This window comes from Lynx rufus, unplaced genomic scaffold (genome assembly GCF_022079265.1).
Source record: "Lynx rufus isolate CCGP_SWC_20201006 ecotype Redwood Valley unplaced genomic scaffold, mLynRuf1.p SCAF_2, whole genome shotgun sequence".
Classification (NCBI taxonomy): Eukaryota; Metazoa; Chordata; class Mammalia; order Carnivora; family Felidae; genus Lynx; species Lynx rufus.
The window spans coordinates 139317372-139341541 of NW_025814834.1; the positions used below are offsets into that span (position 1 = coordinate 139317372).

At 36.6% G+C, this 24170-nt stretch overlaps 1 protein-coding gene across 1 annotated transcript in view; it reads left to right on the forward strand.

Moving 5' to 3' along the window:
• DPYD (dihydropyrimidine dehydrogenase) overlaps positions 1-24170 on the forward strand; it is an 862187-nt gene that overhangs the window by 278316 nt on the left and 559701 nt on the right. The window contains exon 8 of the mRNA XM_047084253.1: positions 8410-8497. Within this exon, the coding sequence (XP_046940209.1) occupies positions 8410-8497 (88 nt within the window). The remainder of the gene's footprint in view (positions 1-8409; positions 8498-24170) is intronic.

Below are 24170 nucleotides of genomic sequence, written 5' to 3' on the forward strand. Positions count from 1 at the left end.
AACTTCCAGCACTATGTTAAACAACAGCGGTGAGAGTGGGCATCCCTGTCATGTTCCTGATCTCAGGGAAAAAGCTCTCAGTTTTTCCCCGTTGAGGATGATGTTAGCTGTGGGCTTTTCATAAATGGCTTTTATGATCTTTAAGTATGTTCCTTCTATCCCGACTTTCTCAAGGGTTTTTATTCAGAAAGGGTGCTGGATTTTGTCAAAGGCCTTTTCTGCATCGATTGACAGGATCATATGGTTCTTCTCTTTTTTTTGGTTAATGTGATGTATCACGTTGATTGATTTGTGAATGTTGAACCAGCCCTGCATCCCAGGAATGAATCCCACTTGATCATGGTGAATAATTCTTTTTATATGCTGTTGAATTCGATTTGCTAGTATCTTATTGAGAATTTTTGCATCCATATTCATCAGGGATATTGGCCTGTAGTTCTCTTTTTTTACTGGGTCTCTGTCTGGTTTAGGAATCAAAGTAATACTGGCTTCATAGAATGAGTCTGGAAGTTTTCCTTCCCTTTTTATTTCTTGGAATAGCTTGAGAAGGATAGGTATTATCTCTGCTTTAAACGTCTGGTAGAACTCCCCTGGGAAGCCATCTGGTCCTGGACTCTTATTTGTTGGGAGATTTTTGATAACTGATTCAATTTCTTCCCTGGTTATGGGTCTGTTCAAGCTTTCTCTTTCCTCCTGATTGAGTTTTGGAAGAGTGTGGGTGTTCAGGAATTTGTCCATTTCTTCCAGGTTGTCCAATTTGTTGGCATATAATTTTTCATAGTATTCCCTGATAATTGTTTGTATCTCTGAGGGATTGGTTGTAATAATCCCATTTTCATTCATGATTTTATCTATTTGGGTCCTCTCCCTTTTCTTTTTGAGAAGCCTGGCTAGAGGTTTGTCAATTTTGTTTATTTTTTCAAAAAACCAACTCTTGGTTTCGTTGATCTGCTCTACAGTTTTTTTAGATTCTATATTGTTTATTTCTGCTCCGATCTTTATTATTTCTCTTCTTCTGCTGGGTTTAAGCTGCCTTTGCTGTTCTGCTTCTGTTTCCTTTAGGTGTGCTGTTAGATTTTGTATTTGGGATTTTTCTTGTTTCTTGAGATAGGCCTGGATTGCAATGTATTTTCCTCTCAGGACTGCCTTCGCTGCGTCCCAAAGCGTTTGGATTGTTGTATTTTCATTTTCGTTTGTTTCCATATATTTTTTGATTTCTTCTCTAATTGCCTGGTTGACCCACTCATTCGTTAGTAGGGTGTTCTTTAACCTCCATGCTTTTGGAGGTTTTCCAGACTTTTTCCTGTGGTTGATTTCAAGCTTCATAGCATTGTGGTCTGAAAGTATGCATGGTATAATTTCAATTCTTGTAAACTTATGAAGGGCTGTTTTGTGACCCAGTATATGATCTATCTTGGAGAATGTTCCATGTGCACTCGAGAAGAAAGTATATTCTGTTGCTTTGGGATGCAGAGTTCTAAATATATCTGTCAAGTCCATCTGATCCAATGTCTCATTCAGGGCCCTTGTTTCTTTATTGACCGTGTGTCTAGATGATCTATCCATTTCTGTAAGTGGGGTGTTAAAGTCCCCAGCAATTACCACATTCTTATTAATAAGGTGCTTCTGTTTATGAGTAATTGTTTTATATATTTGGGGGCTCCGGTATTCGGCGCATAGACATTTATAATTGTTAGCTCTTCCTGATGGATAGACCCTGTAACTATTATATAATGGCCTTCTTCATCTCTTGTTACAGCCTTTAATTTAAAGTCTAGTTTGTCTGATGTAAGTATGGCTACTCCAGCTTTCTTTTGGCTTCCAGTAGCATGATAAATAGTTCTCCATCCCCTCACTCTCAATCTAAAGGTGTCCTCAGGTCTAAAATGAGTCTCTTGTAGACAGCAAATAGATGGGTCTTGTTTTTTTATCCATTCTGATACCCTGTGTCTTTTGGTTGGCGCATTTAATCCATTTACATTCAGTGTTATTATAGAAAGATACGGGTTTAGAGTCATTGTGATGTCTGTCTGTTTTATGCTTGTAGTGATGTCTCTGGTACTTTGTCTCACAGGGTCCCCCTTAGGATCTCTTGTAGGGCTGGTTTAGTGGTGACAAATTCCTTCAGTTTTTGTTTGTTTGGGAAGACCTTTATCTCTCCTTCTATTCTAAATGACAGACTTGCTGGATAAAGGATTCTCGGCTGCATATTTTTTCTGTTTAGCACACTGAAAATCTCGTGCCAATTCTTTCTGGCCTGCCAAGTTTCAAAAGAGAGATCAGTCACGAGTCTTATAGGTCTCCCTTTCTATGTGAGGGCACGTTTACCCCTTGCTGCTTTCAGAATTTTCTCTTTATCCTTGTATTTTGCCAGTTTCACTATGATATGTCGTGCAGAAGATCGATTCAAGTTACGTCTGAAGGGAGTTCTCTGTGCCTCTTGGATTTCAATGGCTTTTTCCTTCCCCAGTTCAGGGAAGTTCTCAGCTATTATTTCTTCAAGTACCCCTTCAGCACCTTTCCCTCTCTCTTCCTCCTCTGGGATACCAATTATGCGTATATTATTTCTTTTTAGTGTATCACTTAGTTCTCTAATTTTCCCCTCATACTCCTGGATTTTTTTATCTCTCTTTTTCTCAGCTTCCTCTTTTTCCATAACTTTATCTTCTAGTTCACCTATTCTCTCCTCTGCCTCTTCAATCCGAGCTGTGGTGGTTTCCATTTTGTTTTGCATTTCGTTTAAAGCGTTTTTCAGCTCCTCGTGACTGTTCCTTAGTCCCTTGATCTCTGTAGCAAGAGATTCTCTGCTGTCCTGTATACTGTTTCAAGCCCAGCGATTAATTTTATGACTATTATTCTAAATTCACTTTCTGTTATATTATTTAAATCCTTTTTGATCAGCTCATTAGCTGTTGTTATTTCCTGGAGATTCTTCGGAGGGGAATCTTCCACTTGGTCATTTTGGATAGTCTCTGGTGTGGTGAGGGCCTGCAGGGCACTTCCCCTGTGCTGTGGTGTATAACTGGAGTTGGTGGGCGGGGCCGCAGTCCGACCTGATGTCTGCCCCCAGCCCACCGCTGGGGCCACAGTCAGACTGGTGTGTGCCTTCTCTTCCCCTCTCCTAGGGGCGGGATTCACTGTGGGGTGGTGTGGCCCATCTGGGCTACTTGCACACTGCCAGGCTTGTGATGCTGGGGATCTGGCGTATTAGCTGGGGTGGGTAGGCAAGGTGCATGGCGGCAGGGGGGCAGGCTTAGCTCGCTTCTCCTTAGGTGATCCACTCAGGAGGGGCCCTGTGGCAGCGGGAGGGAGTCAGATCTGCTGCAGGAGGTTTGGCTCCGCAGAAGCACAGAGTTGGGTGTTTGTGCGGAGCGAGCAATTTCCCTGGCAGGAACTGGTTCCCTTTGGGATTTTGGCTGGGGGATGGGCGGGGGAGATGGCGCTGGCGAGTGCCTTTGTTCCCCACCAAACTGAGCTCTGTTGTCCGGGGGCTCAGCAGCTCTTCCTCCCTTTGTCCTCCAGCCTTCCCGCTTTCTGAGCAGAGCTGTTAACTTATGACCTCCCAGACGCTAAGTCGGGCTTGCTGTCGGAACACAGTCCGTCAGGCCCCTCCGCTTTTGCAAGCCAGACTCAGGGACTCTGCTTGGCCGGCGAGCCGCCCCTCCGCCCCGGCTCCCTCCCGCCAGTCCGTGGAGCGCGCACCGCCTCGCAGCCCTTCCTACCCTCTTCCGTGGGCCTCTCGTCTGCGCTTGGGTCTGGCGACTCCGTTCTGCTAATCCTCTGGCTGTTTTCTGGGTTATTTAGGCAGGTGTAGGTGGAATCTAAGTGATCAGCAGGACGCGCGGTGAGCCCAGCATCCTCCTACGCCGCCATCTTCCCTCCTAACCCCTGTCACTAACTTTTTAAATACTCTTTGTTTTGCAGTTGAGATTAGGTGGATATAAATATTTTTGTTTCAGTCTTCATAATATTTCTAATGACTTCATTTTTAAAAGCAAAAATGTAAATCTGCATGAAATCTTATATTTTTCTAAATATCTTTATATTATATTTCTCAAAATATTTTGATAGAATTCTTTATTGATTAAACTTAACTTGTAATTATTAAGCATGTCTTCTGCTTCATAATTTGAGTAAAAATACCTAAGATCTCATTTTTGATAACCTCTCTACATCATCTTCTTTTTTATTATAGTTATTTGAAGCATTTCCATTATTATAGAATGTTATTGGAAAACTAATATAAAAACATATCGTAACACTACTGGAGGAGAGAAATATATTCATTAATAGCTGACAAAATAGTTTTTGTGTCTGAAGAAAGCTAAATATTATTTTTAAATTCCTCTATCTGATCTCCTGTCTTAGGGATTCTGGAAATATTTTATCTATTTAGCCAAATATTCTATCAGAAATGTGAAGAGCGTGTTTGTTGTAATCTGTATTTTTTAATAATGGGTATCATATATTTCATTTGAAGAAAGAGTTCCACTCCAGAAAAAAGTTGTAAACCTATTTACATTACAAATATTATTATATATGAAGATGTATTATAGATGTAAAGAAAGTTTCATGAAGTCCCAAAGGGGATATTAGATGGAACTTTGGCTCATGGCTTATATTTAGCCCATATATTGGAATAATAATAATTCTTATGCTGAGCTTGTAGTGGAGTAAATTTTCTTCTGATTTTAACTAAGAAGCTTGAGTACTTAGTCCTAAATTACTAAAGCCACTAGAGTAAGGTAGAATATGTGCTGTAATTCATATTAAGAAAATCAAGATGAAAAAATATTACATATACAAAAGTACAGAGGACTAAAGGAACAAAAACACAAGCAAAATGCTCACCATGTGATTTTTGTTCTAGCATCATACCTATTTAACAAATAATGTTAGGATTTCATAGTTTATCAGCCATAGGAATGTTTTTGATGTTTGTAGTTGTCTCGTAATAACTAGTTTTAGTTATGTGTTATATCTCTGAGCCCAATTTCCCAATGCATAACATAAACAAAATTTTAACCTTTTTTTGTCAGAGTCCTTCTCCTTGTTCTTTCTTACAGAGTTAATTATTGATTGGATAACAAATGTTTGGGAGTCTAAGGCTTTTAGAAAAGGGAAATTTGACTGGAGTTCCCAGCACAGACAGAGAAGAGTCCTGGTGCCTGACACTCCACTCAATGTTGCCATTATTGCTTTGTCTCATTTCCATCATGGAGCTACTTCCTAATGATGGCTATTATCCATCTTTCTCACAATGTCTGTCCACAGTATAGTAAAGTCTTCCTGGTCCCAATTCTAGTGTATTAATACCAAGAATCAAAGCTACTTGTCTTTCCAGTTTTCAATACACAAACGTATAATTCATTTTTTTTTCTTCCCCAGTTGCATACATTGCCTGCTAAGCTGGAAACAGACTGTAGAAATATGAAATGTCTTTACATCTTTCCTGTACATTATAAACTCAGACATGTTCACTCTACTAGAGTGGAAGGATTGGGATGTCTTTATTATCATTTGATAAAGCATGTAGTAACACTACTAAACTAAATTGCTGTGCCCATACACGCACCACCTCAGGAGGGATGGTGGTATTTCTTGAATCTTTTTGCTGAGGCAGTGGATAAACTAAACTTAAAGTCAGGTATTCTGAGGATCACTTCCACTAATTAACCCATTGGCAGGGCATTCCACTGCTCAACTTTGGAAACTGCATTCTCATTCTATTTGCTAAAACTCAATTTAGAATGTTTGGACCTATAGATTTCTTTTATGTCTAGCCTTTATTATATACCGGTATTAAGGTTAGGTATTTCATAACATAAACAGTAGAACTTTCTTTATGATCAGAAATAGTTTAATAAAATAAAAAAATCTATTCTTTAAAAATTAGCATAAATTGAAATTTGGAAATCTCACTTTGGATACATTGAGTAGTATCTAATGCTACTAATTCTAATGCCAGTTAACACTATTAGATACTATAAGCATCTTTAATATTATATATTTACTTGATGTTTTAATTCTTTCTGTGGTATTTGATATCTTCCAGAGTTCTGAATGTTCGTTTTTAATCTCACTTTTGCTGTCCTCGGCTTAGAAACTTTCAGTTATTCCATCTCCCAATATAAAAATAGAATTAGTATTTTAGGAAAACAAAAATGATCCTTTATGATACAATCTCAGACATCTTCTCCCCCTACTTTCTCTTTCTTTTTTATGCTTTACCCTTTGTATTCCAGAAACACTACATTTCAGTAGGTCTTCACATGTGATGTGTTGTTCTGTGCCTTTGAAGATGGTGCCAGTTCTACCCTTCATTCTCCTTTTACTTCAGAATCATCAGGGCATAACTGTTACACCTGCTGGCTCTGCAGTTGGACTATAGATGTAACTTGGATGAAGGTTGTCGTCTAAGCCCTCTTATTCCTTGGTTTCATCATCTGTAAAATGAGGATACTGATACCACTTCATAGGGGTTCTTGTGAGGATTAAATGAGCCCATATATGCAGTGTTTAGAAGAGAGCCTTGCACTTAGTGAAGTATTCTGTGCAGGTTATTTTCAAGTACTGTTTCATACATAAAATTTGTTCTCCCTCCACGAATCAGTTTAGAGGCTTTTGTTTTTAGGAACATGCTATCTTCAGAACCCAAAGAAGCCTACCAGGAAGGGTGCTTCCATCTCTATGGTGGTAAATGAAAGCAAAATTGCAGCAAAATATTTTATTTTAGGGAGGATATACTGCCACATACCTGACAAGACCTCTAAACTTCACTCAAGTGGCTAGTCCTTGATCTTCTTAGGGTTCATTGTCGGCCCTCTGCAGGGCATGTGTCTTAACAAAGTCTCCAGCATACTAGCCACCTGTTACTCATGCTGTCCAATCTGCATGGTGTTCTTAATGTAATGGATCACTGTGATGTTCTGTGGGGTGACCAGATAGTTTCAGATTACATATATTATTACAGTAGAGAGTCGACATGTTCCGGAGGCAAAACTGTAAATGAATATTCTTATCTTTCCTCTGTGAATGTGAATTGTTTCTGATTCCTTTTTCTCAGCAGCAGGATGGAAAAGTATACCACATGCAGGGTACCTGTGGCCTTGTTAGTCTGCTTTAGCAATAATAACACACCTATCACAGAAACTGTATTCAGGGGTACTCTTTGGTTGAGCCTCCAGTAGTTTACAGTTATTCTCTAGGAATCATCTGGCCTCTGCTGAGACCAGACTGGTGAATTACACAGAAATATAACATGGATCACCACCATCTCTCCCCATCCTACCCACCCCCAGTATATGGTAGTGTGTTTGATTTACTCTCGACTGGGGTTTCAGAAGTTCTCTGTCCTTCCCAATTATTGTAGCTCTTACTTCATAGACCAGTGACCCAATGTGGGGATAACTTCAACTAACAAGTGTAGCAGTTTTGCTTATGCAGCTGAAGACTAGGGGAATAATCACTACCTGGGGCTGTGATCTCAGTGGTCTGTGAGCCAGAATTCAACCAGGCTCTGTCTTTTACCTTGTCCCTGTAGTCCGTACTCTTGTATCCCTAGCTATCAAGGTCAGTGAAGGATCTGTGTCCAGTGTCCTTGAAATGTGTGATTATTCCCCTTTCCCCAGTGTACAGTACTTGTGTAAATGGCCATAGCTCCCTTTAGAGAAGGACTAAGGGAATCATTATAGTATTAATTTGGCGAGATGTTACAGGTCCTTCTTCCTAGGGACTTGGCCACCTTCTGCAGTCAGTAGGTTCCGGATCTGAAAATTGGCTCATGACTGGGTACTGAACAGGTTATTGTGACTTTTAATAGGGATGACTACCCTCTGCCTCCCAGATTTATTCACATTCCCTGGACCATGTCCCCTATCAAAATTCTATCTATTATTTTAAAAAGCTCTATGAAAATTCTGTTACCTGTATTCTCATCCTGCTAACTTAGCCAGAGTGAATCTCTCTATCCTCCAAATTCCTGTAAACATGTGCTAATCACACTCTGTTTTATGTTACATTTATTTATGTATATCTTCTGCACAGATCCTGATTATACATTGAGGCAGGAACTGTGTTCATTTATCATTTTATTCTTTAAAGTGCCTCACATAGTGCCTTGAACGTATTAATCAAGCTATGAAAGTTTACTGATGTGATTTTAAATACACTAGTGTTTCTTCTGCTACTTCATTGAAAGACTTTTGCATTTAGTCCTTTTAAGTAAGACATGTTAGTGTTCTATTTATATACTGTTTTGTACATGTAAGCCTATATACTAAAAGACAAAAATATGTCTACATGTATATGAAATTTTATATATCGATTTTCTGTTCCTTTTGATGTTAAAGTTAAGGTTTTAATTAATCAGATGCCAAAACATCATTATTGAAATATTGTTTCTTATAGATAATTTGTGGCAAAAGCCTGTCAGTGGATGACATGACTCTTAGTACTTTGAAAGAAGAAGGGTACAAAGCTGCTTTCATTGGAATAGGTGAGTAGTTTGCTTTTAAATATTTTTCTTTGTAATTTAAAAAAAAAATCCTGACAATGTTCAGAATAACTGCCTGCAGACATTTCCATGATAGAAGTTATATCTGTTCAGAGAGCAGACAGGAATGAGTGGCTGAAGAAAGTTTTCTATTTATAACTAACTGTGTTGTCTCACCTTTATTATGGATAGACTTTGGCAAGACCATTTTTAAATTTCCTGTTTCTCTCCCTATGTCATCATCATCAGTGAACATCTCTAAGACACAAAATATCTTTCAGTCATGCCATGGAAGCTCAGAATTTGGGCTAAAAGGTGTCTAGATGCTGTGGCTTTCTTAAGATAAAATAAATTGGCTAAATAGATAATAAAGGACAGAATTGGCTCAGGTTTTGTTTGTTCTATTCATTTTTTTTTGAAAATTTCCTAAAGAATTTTCATATTTAGCTGAAAGTTTAAACATGTTTAATGATACATCTGGAAGTCACATACCTGCTAAGGTATTTCATGTGTATCATGGTTGTATATTTTGTCTGCATATTCCATGGAGATTGTTTTCTAACATTTTTTTCCATCCACTTATTATTTTACTGAGAGACCAGAGAGAACAAAGAGTTGATTTAACTTAGTCTTTGTCTCATAAACTGTGTTCATTCTCTCATATGATCATACTGGGGACAGTTACAACATACAAACTGAGTAACTCCATATTCCTGTCTTTCAGTTTGTCTTTCCTGCAGTTCCCAGTCCTTAAATGTGAATAGCTAAGAAATAAATCTATATGAGATGAAAACTTTTCCTCCTCTTTAAGTGATCACACATTGGATTACTTTTGTTTTGGAGCTATCCTTATTCATAGTGTTTCTGGAGTGAAATTATCAGGAATGCTTCTTAGCCTACTACATTTTTCTTATCAGGATGCCATGTATTCTTTACTAGGTAATTACCACCAAGTCTAAGACCATCTCTGTCACTCCCTTTATTTAGATGAAAACCTATGGAGAGTAAAATAAATTTTTGCCATCATTTCTAGCTTCTAAGTGTCTTGAACCTCCTTCCTTTCAGAAACTTGAGTTCAACTGTCATCGCTATTTCTCTATATTATCTTCATAAGTACAATAATCACTGTGTGGATCAAGAACAGGAAGGAGAAGATGTGTGATATTTTCATAGGTTTCCTTTTGAGAGGCACTAAACCAACTTTGGTTTTACTTTCAACATTACATTTGTATGTTAAATTAACATACAAGAAATAACATAAATAAATAAGTCAAGCGTTTATGAAGTACACTCTAATACCAACAATTTGGATCAGCAAGTTGTTACTTTCAACAAGTACAGGTTCAAAAATGCTTGGTGAATAATAAGTGGAAAATTTAGTAAGGCAAAAGGTATGAAATATTGGTGATGTTTTCAAATATTTGAAATTCACCATTGCAGCTTCCTACAGCAGGTGTGCACAAAAGATGGGTTTCCCATTAATGGAGTAGTATATGCTATTGCAGTTTTGTGTATCTCTACGAATGTTGTCTACAAAGATCTGTATTGGAGAGATGGGCCAAATAAATAACTAATACATTGAAATATCTCCAAATTAATTGCATAATAAGCAAATTATAACAAAACTTTGGAATAATTAAATGGTTTATCACTCTGAGTAGTTTAGCCAGAGCAGTATCTTCCATCTGTTAGAATCAATAATGTGTTTTAGTTTTTTTAAATTTCATTCCATTAAATCCCCTACATATGTTATTTGATAATGCCACATCCGTTCACAATACTCCATTTCACTCCGCACCGAGGTGTGAATACTGCATTTAAAATGTGGAGTCCTTTCATATTTATGTTGCTGTGCATTTTCATGCTGGGAAGTGAATCTTTTGACATTTTGGTGTAGTGATGTGTAGAATGCAGTTATGTTCTATTTCAGTATTTTATACGAAATATATACAAGGAAGTTTCATCTTGTCAAAAAAAAAAAAAAGCTTCTGTCTATAGAAGACAAGTAGCGTTACCTCCAGGAGTTGTTTATTTGACACTTTTGATTGCCAAGTTGGGAATTTATGACCTTTCTATTACCATATAAACTGCCTGTTACTTGGACAGCCTCACATCCTTACATGCTTTTGTTCATTAACCATGCTTCTATATTGTAATTAAACTTCATTCACTAACTTTACCTTTTCCCACTCAGTTTGGATAAGTCAATTTTGGAATAGGACTCCTATATTATTTAGAATATAGGTTTGGCCACTTTAAGAAGGGAAAATGAGACTTAAACTAGGTACATGTTTATCCTCCCTCATCTAACAGTGTGAACCATCCTCAACGCTAGACTGCCATCTTTCATCAGTTGGTATACACTCTGCCCACATTCCTGCTAACAAAAATGGGAAGTAAGGAAGGGAACTCCTTTCCTTTGAAGTTTATGACCCAGCAATTGCACATAGCACTTTTGTTTTTACTTCGTTGTCCACAACCTGGTCACATAAACATACTTAACAGCAGGGGCGCCTGGGTGGCTCAGTCAGGTAAGCGTCCAACTTTGGCTCAGGTCAAGATTTCACGGTTCATGGGTTCAAGCCCTGCATTGGGCTCTGTGCTGACAGCTCAGAGCCTGGAGCCTGCTTTGGATTCTGTGTCTCCCTCTCTCTCTCTGCTCCTCCCCCACTCATGCACTATGTCTCTCTCAAAAATTAAAAAAAAACAAAAAAAAATTTTAACAGACTTAACAGCAGAGGATGCTGGGAAATATAGCCTCTAGCTGGGCGGACATAAGCCCCCATTAAATTTCTATTACTACAGACAAGGGGAGTGATAAATATATGGAGGGAAAAGAAATAATGGTCTCTCAGCCATAGGTGTGCATCATCATTGGTATTTGACACATGGATACCTTACCGAGAGAGATTAGTAAAGCAGTGAATAGCAAAGAATTCACTCTTTGAACTTACTGCTTACATATTGGTTACATAGGTCCTTAATGAAAATGGAGTATATTCTCTTTCTGTAGTTGGGAATACTATTTATAGATCTTCTATATTTATAAATACTATCCATTCTATATTAGTTTGTCTAAAAGAAAAAAAAAGTCTTACTTTGTATTAAATATGACTCATCAGGACAGCTTAGTAAATCCAATGCATTAACAAAAGTATATTCTCATGTTTCCTGATTTTTAACAATACATATGATATTGCTGTTGAAAAGTTGCTCACTTTTAGGTTTTTCCCTAACTAATGTTAACAGAGTCCATTAAAGAAAACATCACAGTGAATGTACATTATTGTGACACATATCTTTTTACCCATGGCAGATTTAGTTTCTTCTAAGTGAAATAAAGATAAGTGATTTAAAGCTCTGTGCCTTTATCCAACTGTATTGAATTATTTTGAGACAACTGGGATTTTTTTAAAAGACTCTAAAATTTTGCTATTTTTTTAAAATAAAAGCACTTGCAGAGTGTGTTACTATCAATGTTCAGAAAGAGTCAGAACATCCACTATGCAAGTGTTTTTCAAAGTATTAGTGATTCTCTTTGGTTGGTATTAAAATCAATATAATGGATTACAGCCATCATTTTTTTTTTTATTTTACAAAATTGAACACAAAAGAATAGAAAATATCAAAGTGTGTTGCTCATGGTTAGGGTAAATGTTATTTTGTGAAAAATATTTTCAGTTTTGTGTGTATTTGTTTTTGGTTTGCATACTTACACATGCACCCTGCATATTATTAAAAAAATGTATTTTGGGGCATCTGGGTGGCTCGGTTGGTTAAGTGTCCAACTTCAGCTCAGGTCATGGTCTCATGGTTCGTGAGTTCAAGCCCTGCATGTCGGGCTCTGTGCTGACAGTTCAGAGCTGGAGCCTGCTTCAGATTCTGTATTTTTAAAACGTGGCTTAATAGTCATTATTTGAAATCCACTGTTGTATGTTGTAAAGACCCTGAAATACTATTCTTATAGCATGACCAGCACCTATCAATAAATAACTGATGAGTGAATTAAATAAATATTTAATGACTGCAATGTTCTAGGCACTGTGCTAAGGAATTAAAAATGCAAAGAGGGGTGCCTGGGTGGCTTAGTCAGTTGAGTGTCCAACTTCGGCTCAGGTCATGATCTGGCAGTTCGTGAGTTCCAGCCCTGTGTGGGGCTCTGTGCTGACAGCTCAGAGCCTGCAGCCTGCTTCAGATTCTGTGTGTCCGTCTCTGTCTCTCTGTCCCTTACCCACTCGTGCTCTTGCTATCTCTCTCAAAAATAAATATTAAAAAAAGTACATAAATAAAAACAAAATCAAATTCTGCTTTTAGCTTGATTTTAATTTCAATCAGGAAAGTTATGAGATTAAAAAACAATAGTATCATATAATTTGAGGAGTGAGATGTGGTCAGAGTGGGCTGGACATGAGCATAATTTTTTATTATTGTTGTTTTTAAGTTCTTTGGCTGATTATATTCTAGAGTCAGGTTTAAAAACAACTGTTTTAGAAGACTGAAGAGTTGAACCTTTATCCTTTGCTTCAGAAGACCCCATTTGCTTTCCCTTTTGCAGTAATTTTCCTGTGGTAGTCTCACAAAACATAGCAGTGGTAAAAAAAAGATTAAACAAACATGTAAGGGAAAGAACATCCAATAAGGCACCCTCAAATAAATGGGTAAACTTTGTATATTCTTCTGATGAGAGTTTTCTTTTTTCCTGAATTTTTGTTTTAAATACTTTGGAGAGAGAAGGGATTGCAGAGGAAATAGCAGTAAAATCCATTATTGCAGTCATAATAGACACAAAGGGAGCAGGAACTGCAGGAAGATATTATAGAGATAAATAGTCACTGTCTCACCACCAGATGCTTAATTTGTGTCTACCTCAAAGATTTCTCTTGAATTCATTTCTTGCTATACCATTCCCCGCCATTAACTATACTGGACCACTGCTGTAGCCTTCAAACCAGTTTCCCCAGGCATCATTATCTCTACAACAGAAGTAGTGATCTTTCTAAAATTAGATCTCATGATGCAGTTTCCTCATTAAACACTCTCTCCTTTGCCATAGCTCCCTATATCCTTCAGGATAGAGGAAAAACTCCTTAAAATAAGACTTTCAAGGCTCTTTATGATTTGGTCAACAGTTTACGTCTCCAGTCACTTTATTTCTTAAATTGTGTGTTTCGGCCATTTTGAACTGTTTCGGTTTTACCTCATCTAATTTTTTTTTTTTTCTCCTCAGTATTTGGAGAATACATGGTATTGGCTGGACCTACAACTGTCATTATTTTCATATTTAAGTTGTTAACCTACATGTCTTTTTTTCCACTTCATGTAGTAGTTTTCTAACGATCCACTTCCTACCTTCACTCTTTAGTCTGGATAAATGAAGCTGCTTCCTTACCCCAATCCCACACCATTGGGTTCATGTTCCCTTTCCGGATGTACAGACTAGACTTTGTACTTTACTCTAGCACTTACTTCTTGTATTATACTTGATTAGGTGCATGTTTGTTTCAGCTACCTGGAGTCAAATTCTTGCAGTCTGTATATTCTGTCTGCCTTGCTGCAGTGCCTAGAAAAGTGCCTGGTGCAAAGTACGAACTCTGTAACAACTCTATGGATTTTTAGTGCAACTGTTTTAATTATTTGCCAAAATAAACTGATAGGATATTGAAACATGTTGGCAATTTAGTGGGTATTATAGCATTGACCAAACCTAGGGGGTATTAGATTAAAATTGGTATTATACCATAAATGAAATAAGTAGGATTAGTGATATTGATGGTACTGATATTGGTAGTAGCAGTAATAGCTAAAATATTCCATGTTCAATTCTTTTTTTTCCCCTTCAATTTTTAATAGAGTCTATACCATAACTTTTAAAATGCCCCTTGAGGTAGTTATTATTAACTTTTTTTTATGGATAAGAAAATAAAGATTAAAAAAGATTAAAGAAAACTAGTAAGTACAACTGAACAGTGGAAAGTGGATTTTATAGAGAAGGTAGGAAAAATGTAACAAATGCAAACATCCATTTTTCAAAACTGTTAAGAGACACAGTGGCTGAAAGCCAACAAGTTATCTGATGACACCTGCCTACATTGAATTGTCCAATTTAAGGATCTTGAACATGTGACCTTATACTCTGGAAGAATTATTTCATGCACTTAGCCTCACTGTACTTTTCTCACTATTATCACCCATTGTCTTTTTTTTCCCAGTTACCATAAGAAAATATTTTTTTAAATATGATTCTCAAATATTTTAACAGCTGAAGAAAAGATAATTACAATTAAGAAAGTCTATTGAGAAATTGTGGTATTAAATTTGTTAACAAATTTAATACAATGTGGCCTTTAGTTAAATCTCTTGTGCCTTCTTAGAGCCAGAGTTCTTCTTTGTAAAAGCTATTCTTAATTAGCTTCTTAATCAGGAGTTTCTAAATTGTACATAATTATGTATACTTTCTATTTATTTAGCAGAAAATGGAATAAGGTTTTTAGACCACCCTCTTATGTCCACAGATAAAAACTGAAGTTGTTTAGGAATTGTGCACAGTTATGAGTAGATTACTTTAAAATAATAAACCTGACTTAATTTTAAGCAAAAAAAAAAAAGTTACGAATATTTTGACAATCCACTTTTTAAAAAATTTGTAATATTGTCTAATCTAGTGTCACTTGTACGTACTTGGGTATAATTGTGAGATGGCTCCCCAGAATTCAGAAACGAGAGAGATACAATTCCAGCTGAGAGTTCATTAAATCATCATTTAATGAGTTCAAGCAAAGCCCCCAGAAGGAGATAAAATAGATGTAGGGCAATTATTCTTTGATCATATTAACATATCTATAGAAAGTGCATCTTAATCTGCAGAAGCAGGTGATAGGGACTGGTCAATTTTACAAGTATAGAAAGAAAGGAAAAAAAATAATCTGAGAAAATATTGGTGGTATCTCTTTAAAGACACGTGAATAAATGGGCCTGGAGTTCTTTGAGCCCCTATCATGAAGATATACAGATAGGTTTATTTTCTTTAAAATGTCCTTGTTCTGATTGCAAGTTCAGTAAGCTAGCACTAATTCCTGAATAGTTTGATTGTATTAGGAGACAGTGCTAATCATGTCAGTAAGAGTAACCCTGGTCCCTATGATGGCTATCCTTGTTGCCCCACTCTGCTTCTCTTAGTAATATGGTGCTCTAATATGAAGAACTCTCCACCTCAGGTAACACTTCTTAAAAACAAGGTGTAAATGTCTGTTACTTTTAGTTGTTGTTGCTGCATTCAGAATAAGTCAAGTTCCTTTGTATGACTTTCAACAGGCTACAACAGCTGTCCAAATCTATCCCTTCAGCCTTAAAGCTACCACTTCATAGATCTGTCTTAGCCATCCCTCAAAAGTAACCTGAACTCTTCCATCATTATGTCTAGGCTTATAGTCTTGCCTTTACTAAGAAAATGTTTTAGTCTGTCTCCATGTGGTAAAGTCAGTACTTACAGTATTCATCTGAAATGCCACTTCTTACATAAGACATTCATACTCATCCTGCTGAAATAAATGTTTATTCTGTGTTCATACATAGCAAAATGTTTTATATGTCATTTATGGAACTAAATATAGTTTTCCTTTTATTATTTTTGGTTGTATGCATGTATCTATTCCCTTGCCCCCCACACAAACACACTATATTAAAAACCTATGACAGTAGGGATTAGTTTTTTAAATTATTGTATTTTACAGGTTAGCACATTTTGTAACATGAATATAGTATAACATCAATAACATTTTTTGTTGTAAAATAATTAGAAGAATAAAAAGAAAAGAGAAACAAAGGAATAAATGAAAAACAATGTAATAACTTCTTGAGAAGAAGTTTGAAACTATATGATCATTTAGCTTCTTTTAAATTTGTGGATCTTTCCACGCATCTTCTTATAGCTTTGTCTTTTTTGTTTTTTTTTTTTTTTTTTACAAAATGCAAAGACATTTTGTGGTTTTGATTATTTAATCAAAGGCAATGAATTAAATTCTAAATGTTACAGTTCATGATATTCTACATTTATACTTTATGTGAAGTAATTTTTTTTAGTTTTTTTAAATGTTTATTTATTTTTGAGAGGGAGAGACAGAGCACAAGCGGGGGAGGGGCGGAGAGATTGGGGAGACACAGAATCCGAAGCAGGCTCCAGGCTCTGGTCTGTCAGCATAGATCCCAATGCATAGCTCAAACTTGTAGACCTCGAGATCATGACCTGAGCCAAAGTCAGACACTTAACCGACTGAGCCATCCAGACGCCCCTACATGAAGTATTAACACTGCTGTGTTAAATATTACGTGTTGCCTTTGAGCATTTTGGTAAAGGTAATGTTATTTGCTTGAGGATGTTTAATAAGCATTTTATGATGAAGATGGTGATATAAGAAAATCCTTTTTTTTTTTCTGCTGGTAGAATTTCTGGAATATTGTAGTTTCTCCATAAAAATCAATTGTATTGTTGATTTAATGAATTAAAATAACCCATTTCTCCCATATTACAGCAAAAAAGGAAATAATTCATTTAGCAAGAAGTTTATTTCAAAATATTCTATATGCCATGTTTTTTATTAAACATTTTTACTAGTATAAATTACATTTTAAAATATTGAACACTTTTTCTTCTCTAGATTTCTTTTTATGGAGACATGGAGGAATTATTATTATATTTCTATATATGTATTTCATGGAATGAAAATATATTTCACTTACACTAGTTACTTAAAGAAGGAGAAAAAAACCATGTTTTGTCAATTTCATTGTTCCAACACTATTGTTTTAAGTAGTTCCAATAACTTAATTAACACTTCAAAAGTAACTGAAAAAGGGTTGGGAAATTATTGGACTAACCCAAATGTTTTCTTTCAACTGCTGCTTATGGCTCCTGGTTACCTTTTTTTGTGACTAAAAATTATTAGTTGCACTTGGAAGGGGATGTTATTGAACATACACTATGGACATCATGATGGTTTTTTGAAAAATGGTGTAATCATCCTGTAGATCTGGGTTGTCCTCTGGAAGTAAATGTTTATGTTGGAGAATAAACTTAGGATAATTAACCAGAAATCACTGAGGTAGTGGGTATTGCCATAGAAGAATTAAGGAACATCACAGTATACAACCTCTTTCCCCTACCCCCAAATTCAAGAAATTGAATCTGGAATTCATGACATTAAATACGTATGTGCGATGCATCAGTGGTTTCTAATTAGAGCTAGGAGACATACTACTAGATAACTTTATTCACACTACACACTGCACAGACCCGCTTATCTTACACTTTTGCAAATCACTGTATGCGAAACTTGGTAAAATAAGGGCCCCCATTACACACAAGGAATGAGGGATTAATAAGATAGGCATGAGAAATGATATGGAAATAGCGGAAGTTGATGCAAATTAGAAGAAATTAGGTATATTTCTACATATGCTTCAGATTTCTTTCTAGAAATAATCTTTCCAAAGAATAGGAGGGAGAAACTGTGCAGGTTAATTTTTGTGTCTTATTTATCACTTATTTTGCATTTATACACATTAGGCTATACCATCTTTGGTTAAGCAGTATTAGATCATATGGAATAATATTATTTTCACTGACATGTAAATAACACCTTCTTTGACATGAAATACTTAAAAGCAGTATGTTCTAAAGCAAGATAGTTGCTTTTAAGAGGAGACTTCATTAAGACATAGTATTTTAAGTGTAAATCAGTTTCAGAAGAAATTCAGTTGGAATTTATATCACATCAGTTTTTCTCCGGACCCTGCCTTTGAATTGTTTAAGGGACAGCTAGTGAATTCATGTTGTTCTAAATTCCCCAAGGCTCTATTGTGTGACACAAATTTACTTAAATGAATAAATAGAAATCAGTGGGATAGAACCTAGTTTGGTTACATTACTCTTTCTCAATTTCTTAAACTTGTATTTCTTGGTAATATTAAAGTTATGTAAGAAATTAATATATGGGAAGAACACTACTGTAATGATTAATTTACATTATTAACTCAAATAACATAACCCTTTAAAAGTAAATTATTAATTATATTTACTGTGGACATTTAAGAAAAAAATTTTTAAACAAAATTTTGATTTATTTCCTTACCTCCAAATACGTAAGAAATCTTGATGTGTGTTATCATCTTCTGATTAACCATGCAGTGCCACCTGGTGTGCAGATGGAAAGAATATTACACATCAGAGGCTGTGTTCACACCCACCCCCCATACACAAATTTATATAGCAGAAAGTTAACAGATGTTCACTTTGCTTGTGTTACGGAGATAAATTGTGCATACAGCGCTTAATTCATAAATTAAATTTGGAGAAGATATTGGTACCTCAGTTAATCAGTCAAAGATTATGTGAATACATCCAGTTTAGTGGAAGAAAGACATATTTAACTGAAAAATTGCTTCCTTGGATCTTTAAGTTCTTATTTTGTGTTTCTACTCTTTACTTTTGTATGTACACAGTATTTTGTTTGTTGAGGCTTAATATCTACATTTCAGTGATAGATTAATCAGTGCTAGAATAGCATGATTTAAAATTGACTGCTATTTCACATCTCTGTGGTTGTTTCCTTCTTACTGGGATAAAATAGCCTTTCTTTTGTCTTTTATGAAGACCATACTGTATTCAGCTGCTTTTCTACTATTCTTATCCTTTTAATCTTATCATCGGCTGATCATAGTTTAAACTATGTTGTTATATTCTACCATATGTGTATCTGTGTGCTAGGAATAATAGTTTGCAAAATAAATTTAAAAGGTTGTTATTTATTTAGAAAAACAATAAAATACTTTAATGCAAATAATTGCATACAAAATTTTGATTTTGTATCTTATTTTGATACAAAATAAGAATTTTGTATATATGAAATAATACATATAGTGGCTTAATTTCTTAGAGAATTGGCTAAGTTCTTTGAATAAATTAGTTCTCACAAAGTAATTTTGGATTAATATTGCTGATACCTCCATTTCACATATGTATAAACTGTGGTAAGAGATGTTAAGTAATTTTCTCAGTATTACAACCAGGATTCAAACTGAAGTCCATTTGAAACCAAAGTCATACTCTTTTTTTTTTTTTCAACGTTTATTTATTTTTTGGGACAGAGAGAGACAGAGCACGAACGGGGGAGGGGCAGAGAGAGAGGGAGACACAGAATCGGAAACAGGCTCCAGGCTCTGAGCCATCAGCCCAGAGCCTGATGCGGGGCTCGAACTCACGGACCAGGAGATGGTCACCTGGCTGAAGTCGGACGCTTAACCGACTGCGCCACCCAGGCGCCCCCCAAAGTCATACTCGTAACTAATCCTCTAAGTTGGTGTCATTGGTAAATAATGATTTTTTTAAAATTTATAAATTTCCCTTTTAAGTTCATTTTTAAAAATCGTGGTAAATACACAAAGCATAAAATTTACCATTTTAGCCATTTTTTAACTGTATAGTTCATTGGTGTTAAGTACATTCAAATTTTTGTCCTACCATCACCATTATTCATATACAGAGCTGTTTCATCTTGCAAAACTGGAACTCTGTACCCTTAAACAAGTCCCCCTTTTCTCCAAAGTTCAGCCCCTGCAACCACTATTCTACTTTCTGTCTGCGAATTTGTCTACTCTAAGTATCTCATATAAATGGAATCATACAGTATTTTTTTTTTCTTGTGCTGGCTTATTTCACTTAACATAATGCCCTCAAGGGTCACATGTGTGGTAGTATGTGTAAGAATTTCCTTTATTTTTAAGGATGAATAATTTCCTATGGTATGTATATACCACATTTTGTTTTATCTTTTCATCTATTAGTGGACACTTGGGTTGCTTCCCACTGTTTGGCTACTGTAAATAATGCTGCTATAAACATAGGCATACAAATATTTCTTTAAGTCTGTGGTTTTTTGTTTTTTGGGGGTTTGTTTGTTTGTCTGTTTTCTGTATATACCTGAAAGTGGAATTGGTGGTTTATATATTAATTCTAATTTTCAATTTTTTGAGGAACCACCATACTGTTTCTATATCAGCTGCACCATTTTACATTCCCGCCAACAGTACAAAGGTTTCAATTTCCTTACCTCCTTGTCAACACGTGGATTTTCCGTTGGTGGTGGTGGTGGTGGTGTTTTCTTTCTTTTTTTATAATAGCTATTCTAATGTGTATGAGGTGTTATACAGTGATTTGTAATACTTTTATTTGCATCCTGCCTATTACAAACAGAACCTTGCACTGGTAATATAGAGATAATAAATTTTAAGAAAATTAATCAATAGGGTAGATTAACAAATGAGAAACTCTCAGTAAAAAGAAATCAAATTTATCTTTTATGAGATTATGAGGGACTTACTTGGAGTATATGCCAAAGGATATGGAGAGAAGGCGATGTTCAGCAAGGAGCAAATTGTATAGGGGAATATTAAGAGACAGAATTTAAATATCTCCTTTTTGAGATTGTAACTAGTAAAATAAAAGAATTAAATGAAGAGTTGGCAGAATTTTTCATTAAATATATAGGTGGTAAATATTTTAGGTTTTGTGGGCCATCTGGTCTGTGCTACAACTACTCACCTCTCTGCTTTTGTAGGGCAAAGCATCCATAGAATAGATTATGTGTAAATAAATGAGCATTGTTGTGTGCTAATAAAACTGTATCGTAAGTGGGGGGCCAGATTTGGCAAGTAGACGGTAGACTGAGAAATTATTTAAGAGCATTAACTGCTTTATATTTTTTTATAGTTTTGAGACAAGAAAAACCTTTAAGTGGAAATCCATGTGCAATGTAAATCAAGTTAATTTTTGTCTAATATGACGTAACTTGAGAGTATGGACCTGTTTATAAAATCCTTTAAGAACACATAGGACCTGTCTTTGAAGCAAAAGATAAATCCATATGTGATTATTTTATATTACCATTTTAAAATAGCTAGATTTAGCTGGGTCCCCACATTTTAGTGTTCACTGAAACACCTGACGTCCTCTCATCTTAGTTACTATTTTAGCAAATAGCTTATCTGTAATGTGTATTCAAAAATATTTTTCTTAGCGGGGGGAGATAAGATGGCACAGTAGTAGAGGGACCCTATGCTTGCCTCATCCCTTTAACACATCGAGATAATTATCAAATCATTCTGATAACCCAAGAAGTTGATCTGAGGACTTAGAGAACAAACTGCACACCTAGTGGAAGAAAAGAGGCCACATCATGGAGAGAAGAGGTATGGAGTTTTGATTTCGGGGAGAAAAAAATCACAGGTGCTACAGAGGGGGAGGGGGCCCTTATCAGAGAGAGTATGAGCGATCAATACACAAGGGATTGCACAAGAAAAATACTTCCCTGAAACCATTGACTGGGAAAAGGAGAGGGGCTGATTACTGTGAGTTTTTACCAGCAGTGGAGTTCAAAGACTGAGATTTTAGAAGACCGCACATGGCACGTGTGGAGCCTGGCAGACATAGCTGTGCTCCTGTGGAGGAGGGCAGAGGACTGGGAGCAGAGAGCATGGTCTGAGGATTCCCTGGGTTGCACTGAGAGAGACAGTTCCCCTTCTTGGAGTACATTTGGAAGATGTGGCACTGCCTTTCAGGGGACAAAAGAACCAACAGGTGCCATTATGCTGCCCCATTCATTACCATAGGGACAGAGACACCTAGTGAGGGCACCTAACCTGGACACCGACTTTTTGCTGAGCTTTACTATAAACTTTAAGCCCCTGTGCATTTGTGCAACTGTTCTTCTAGGACAAACCTGCACCAGCCACAGCGCAGTGAGACCCTCCCCTAGAGGATCAGTGCGGGTCCAAAACATGCCAGGTCCCTAAAATTTGGAGTTTTAAAGCTCAACCTATATGCTTGAGATAAAGCACAGGAGCACTGTGCCTTGGGGTGGGCAGACAGCCCAGACACAGGGTGAAGGCAGGTGAAGCCTGGAACACACAAGAGAGATTGTTCCTCATTTAAGAGGGCTTCCTGGACAGTGGCATGCACGAACTCCCCTCTCCAAGGATGAGAGAGTGGGCTGATGCCATTTTTTTAATCCTTCTCCCACTAGCACAGATGGACTTCAGTGAACAGCACAGCACCCACAGTGGAGGATTGAGCCCTTGACATCAAACCCTGCTCTTCTGTGCTCTGGAGGTGCTCTTTTATGAGAGAAAGTGTGTCTGGGAGCCAGATCAGCAGTGGGCCCTTCACCCAGAAGACAAGCACAAATCCCCTGACCAAGTGCACTGACCATAGTGTGCTACAAAGCTTCAGGTATAGTGGAAATTGGATCTGGCTTCTTTTAACAAGCAGAGCAAAGCACATCTAGTTAAAACTCGCTATACGCTGGACAAGGGCCAAACAGTCCCCATTGCAGGCAAGGAGAAACTCTGCAGAAGACTGACCTGAGGGAAAGAGCAGCCAAAACACAACATCATAGTGCACACAGCATACACCAGAAACACTTCCTAAAGCTCCAGGCCCTGGACAGTATATGATTTCTTATTAATAAGTCCATTATTCTCAGGAGCAGGAAACACAACAGGCTTTCCTAACACATAGACTAAGATACCTAGACAAAATGTCAAGATGGAGGAATTAATCCCAAAAGAAAGAATAAGAAAAGGTTATGGCCAGGGATCTAATTGAAACAGGCAATGTTCCCGATCCAGAATTTAAAATAATCGTAAGGATACTAGTTGGGCTAGAGAAAAGCATAGAAGACACCAGGGAGTCCCTTACCACAGAGGTAAAAGATCTAAAAACTAGTCAGGCTGAAATAATAAAAAATGTTATAACTGAGATCCAAAATTGAGTGAATGCAATGACCACAAGGATGGATGAGGCAGAGGAATGAAAAAGTGGTATATAAGATAAAATTATGGAAGATAATGAACTGTAAAAAAAGAGGGAAAGAAAAATAGTGGATCATGAATATAGATTGGGGAACTCAGTGACTCCATAAAACATAATAACATTCAAACATAGTCCCAGAAGAAGAGAGGAAAAGGAGGCAGAAAGATTGAGCATATTATAGCTGAAAACTTCCCTAAACTGGGGAAGGACACAGACATCCAAATCCAAGAGATACAGAGAACTGCCATCAAAATCAACAAAAGTAGGCCAACACCAAGACATATCATAGTAAAATCTGCAAATACATAGATAAGGAAAAAAACTCCTAAAAGTAGCAAGGGAAAAGATATCCCTAACTTACCAGGGAAGACAAATAAGGTTAGCAGAAGACCTCTCCACAGAAACTTAGCAGACCAGAAGTAAGTGGCACGGTATATTCATTGTGCCGAATGGGAAAAATATGTAGCCAAGAATACTTTATCCAGCAAGGCTGTCATTCTGAATAGAAAGGGAGATAAATAGTTTCCCAGACAAGTAACAACTAAAGGAGATTGTGAACACTAAACCAGCTCTGCAAGAAATATTAAAGGAGACTCTTTGAGTGGGAAAGAAAGACCAAAAGCAACAAAGTCTATAAAGGGACAGGGAACATCTCTAGAAACAATGACTTTACAGGTAATACAATGGCACTAAATTCATATCTAAAAATAATCACTCTGAATACGATTCAGAAATAGACTAAATGTTCCAATCAAAATACATAGGGTATCAGAGTGGATGAAAAAAACAAGACCCATTTATATGCTGCCTATG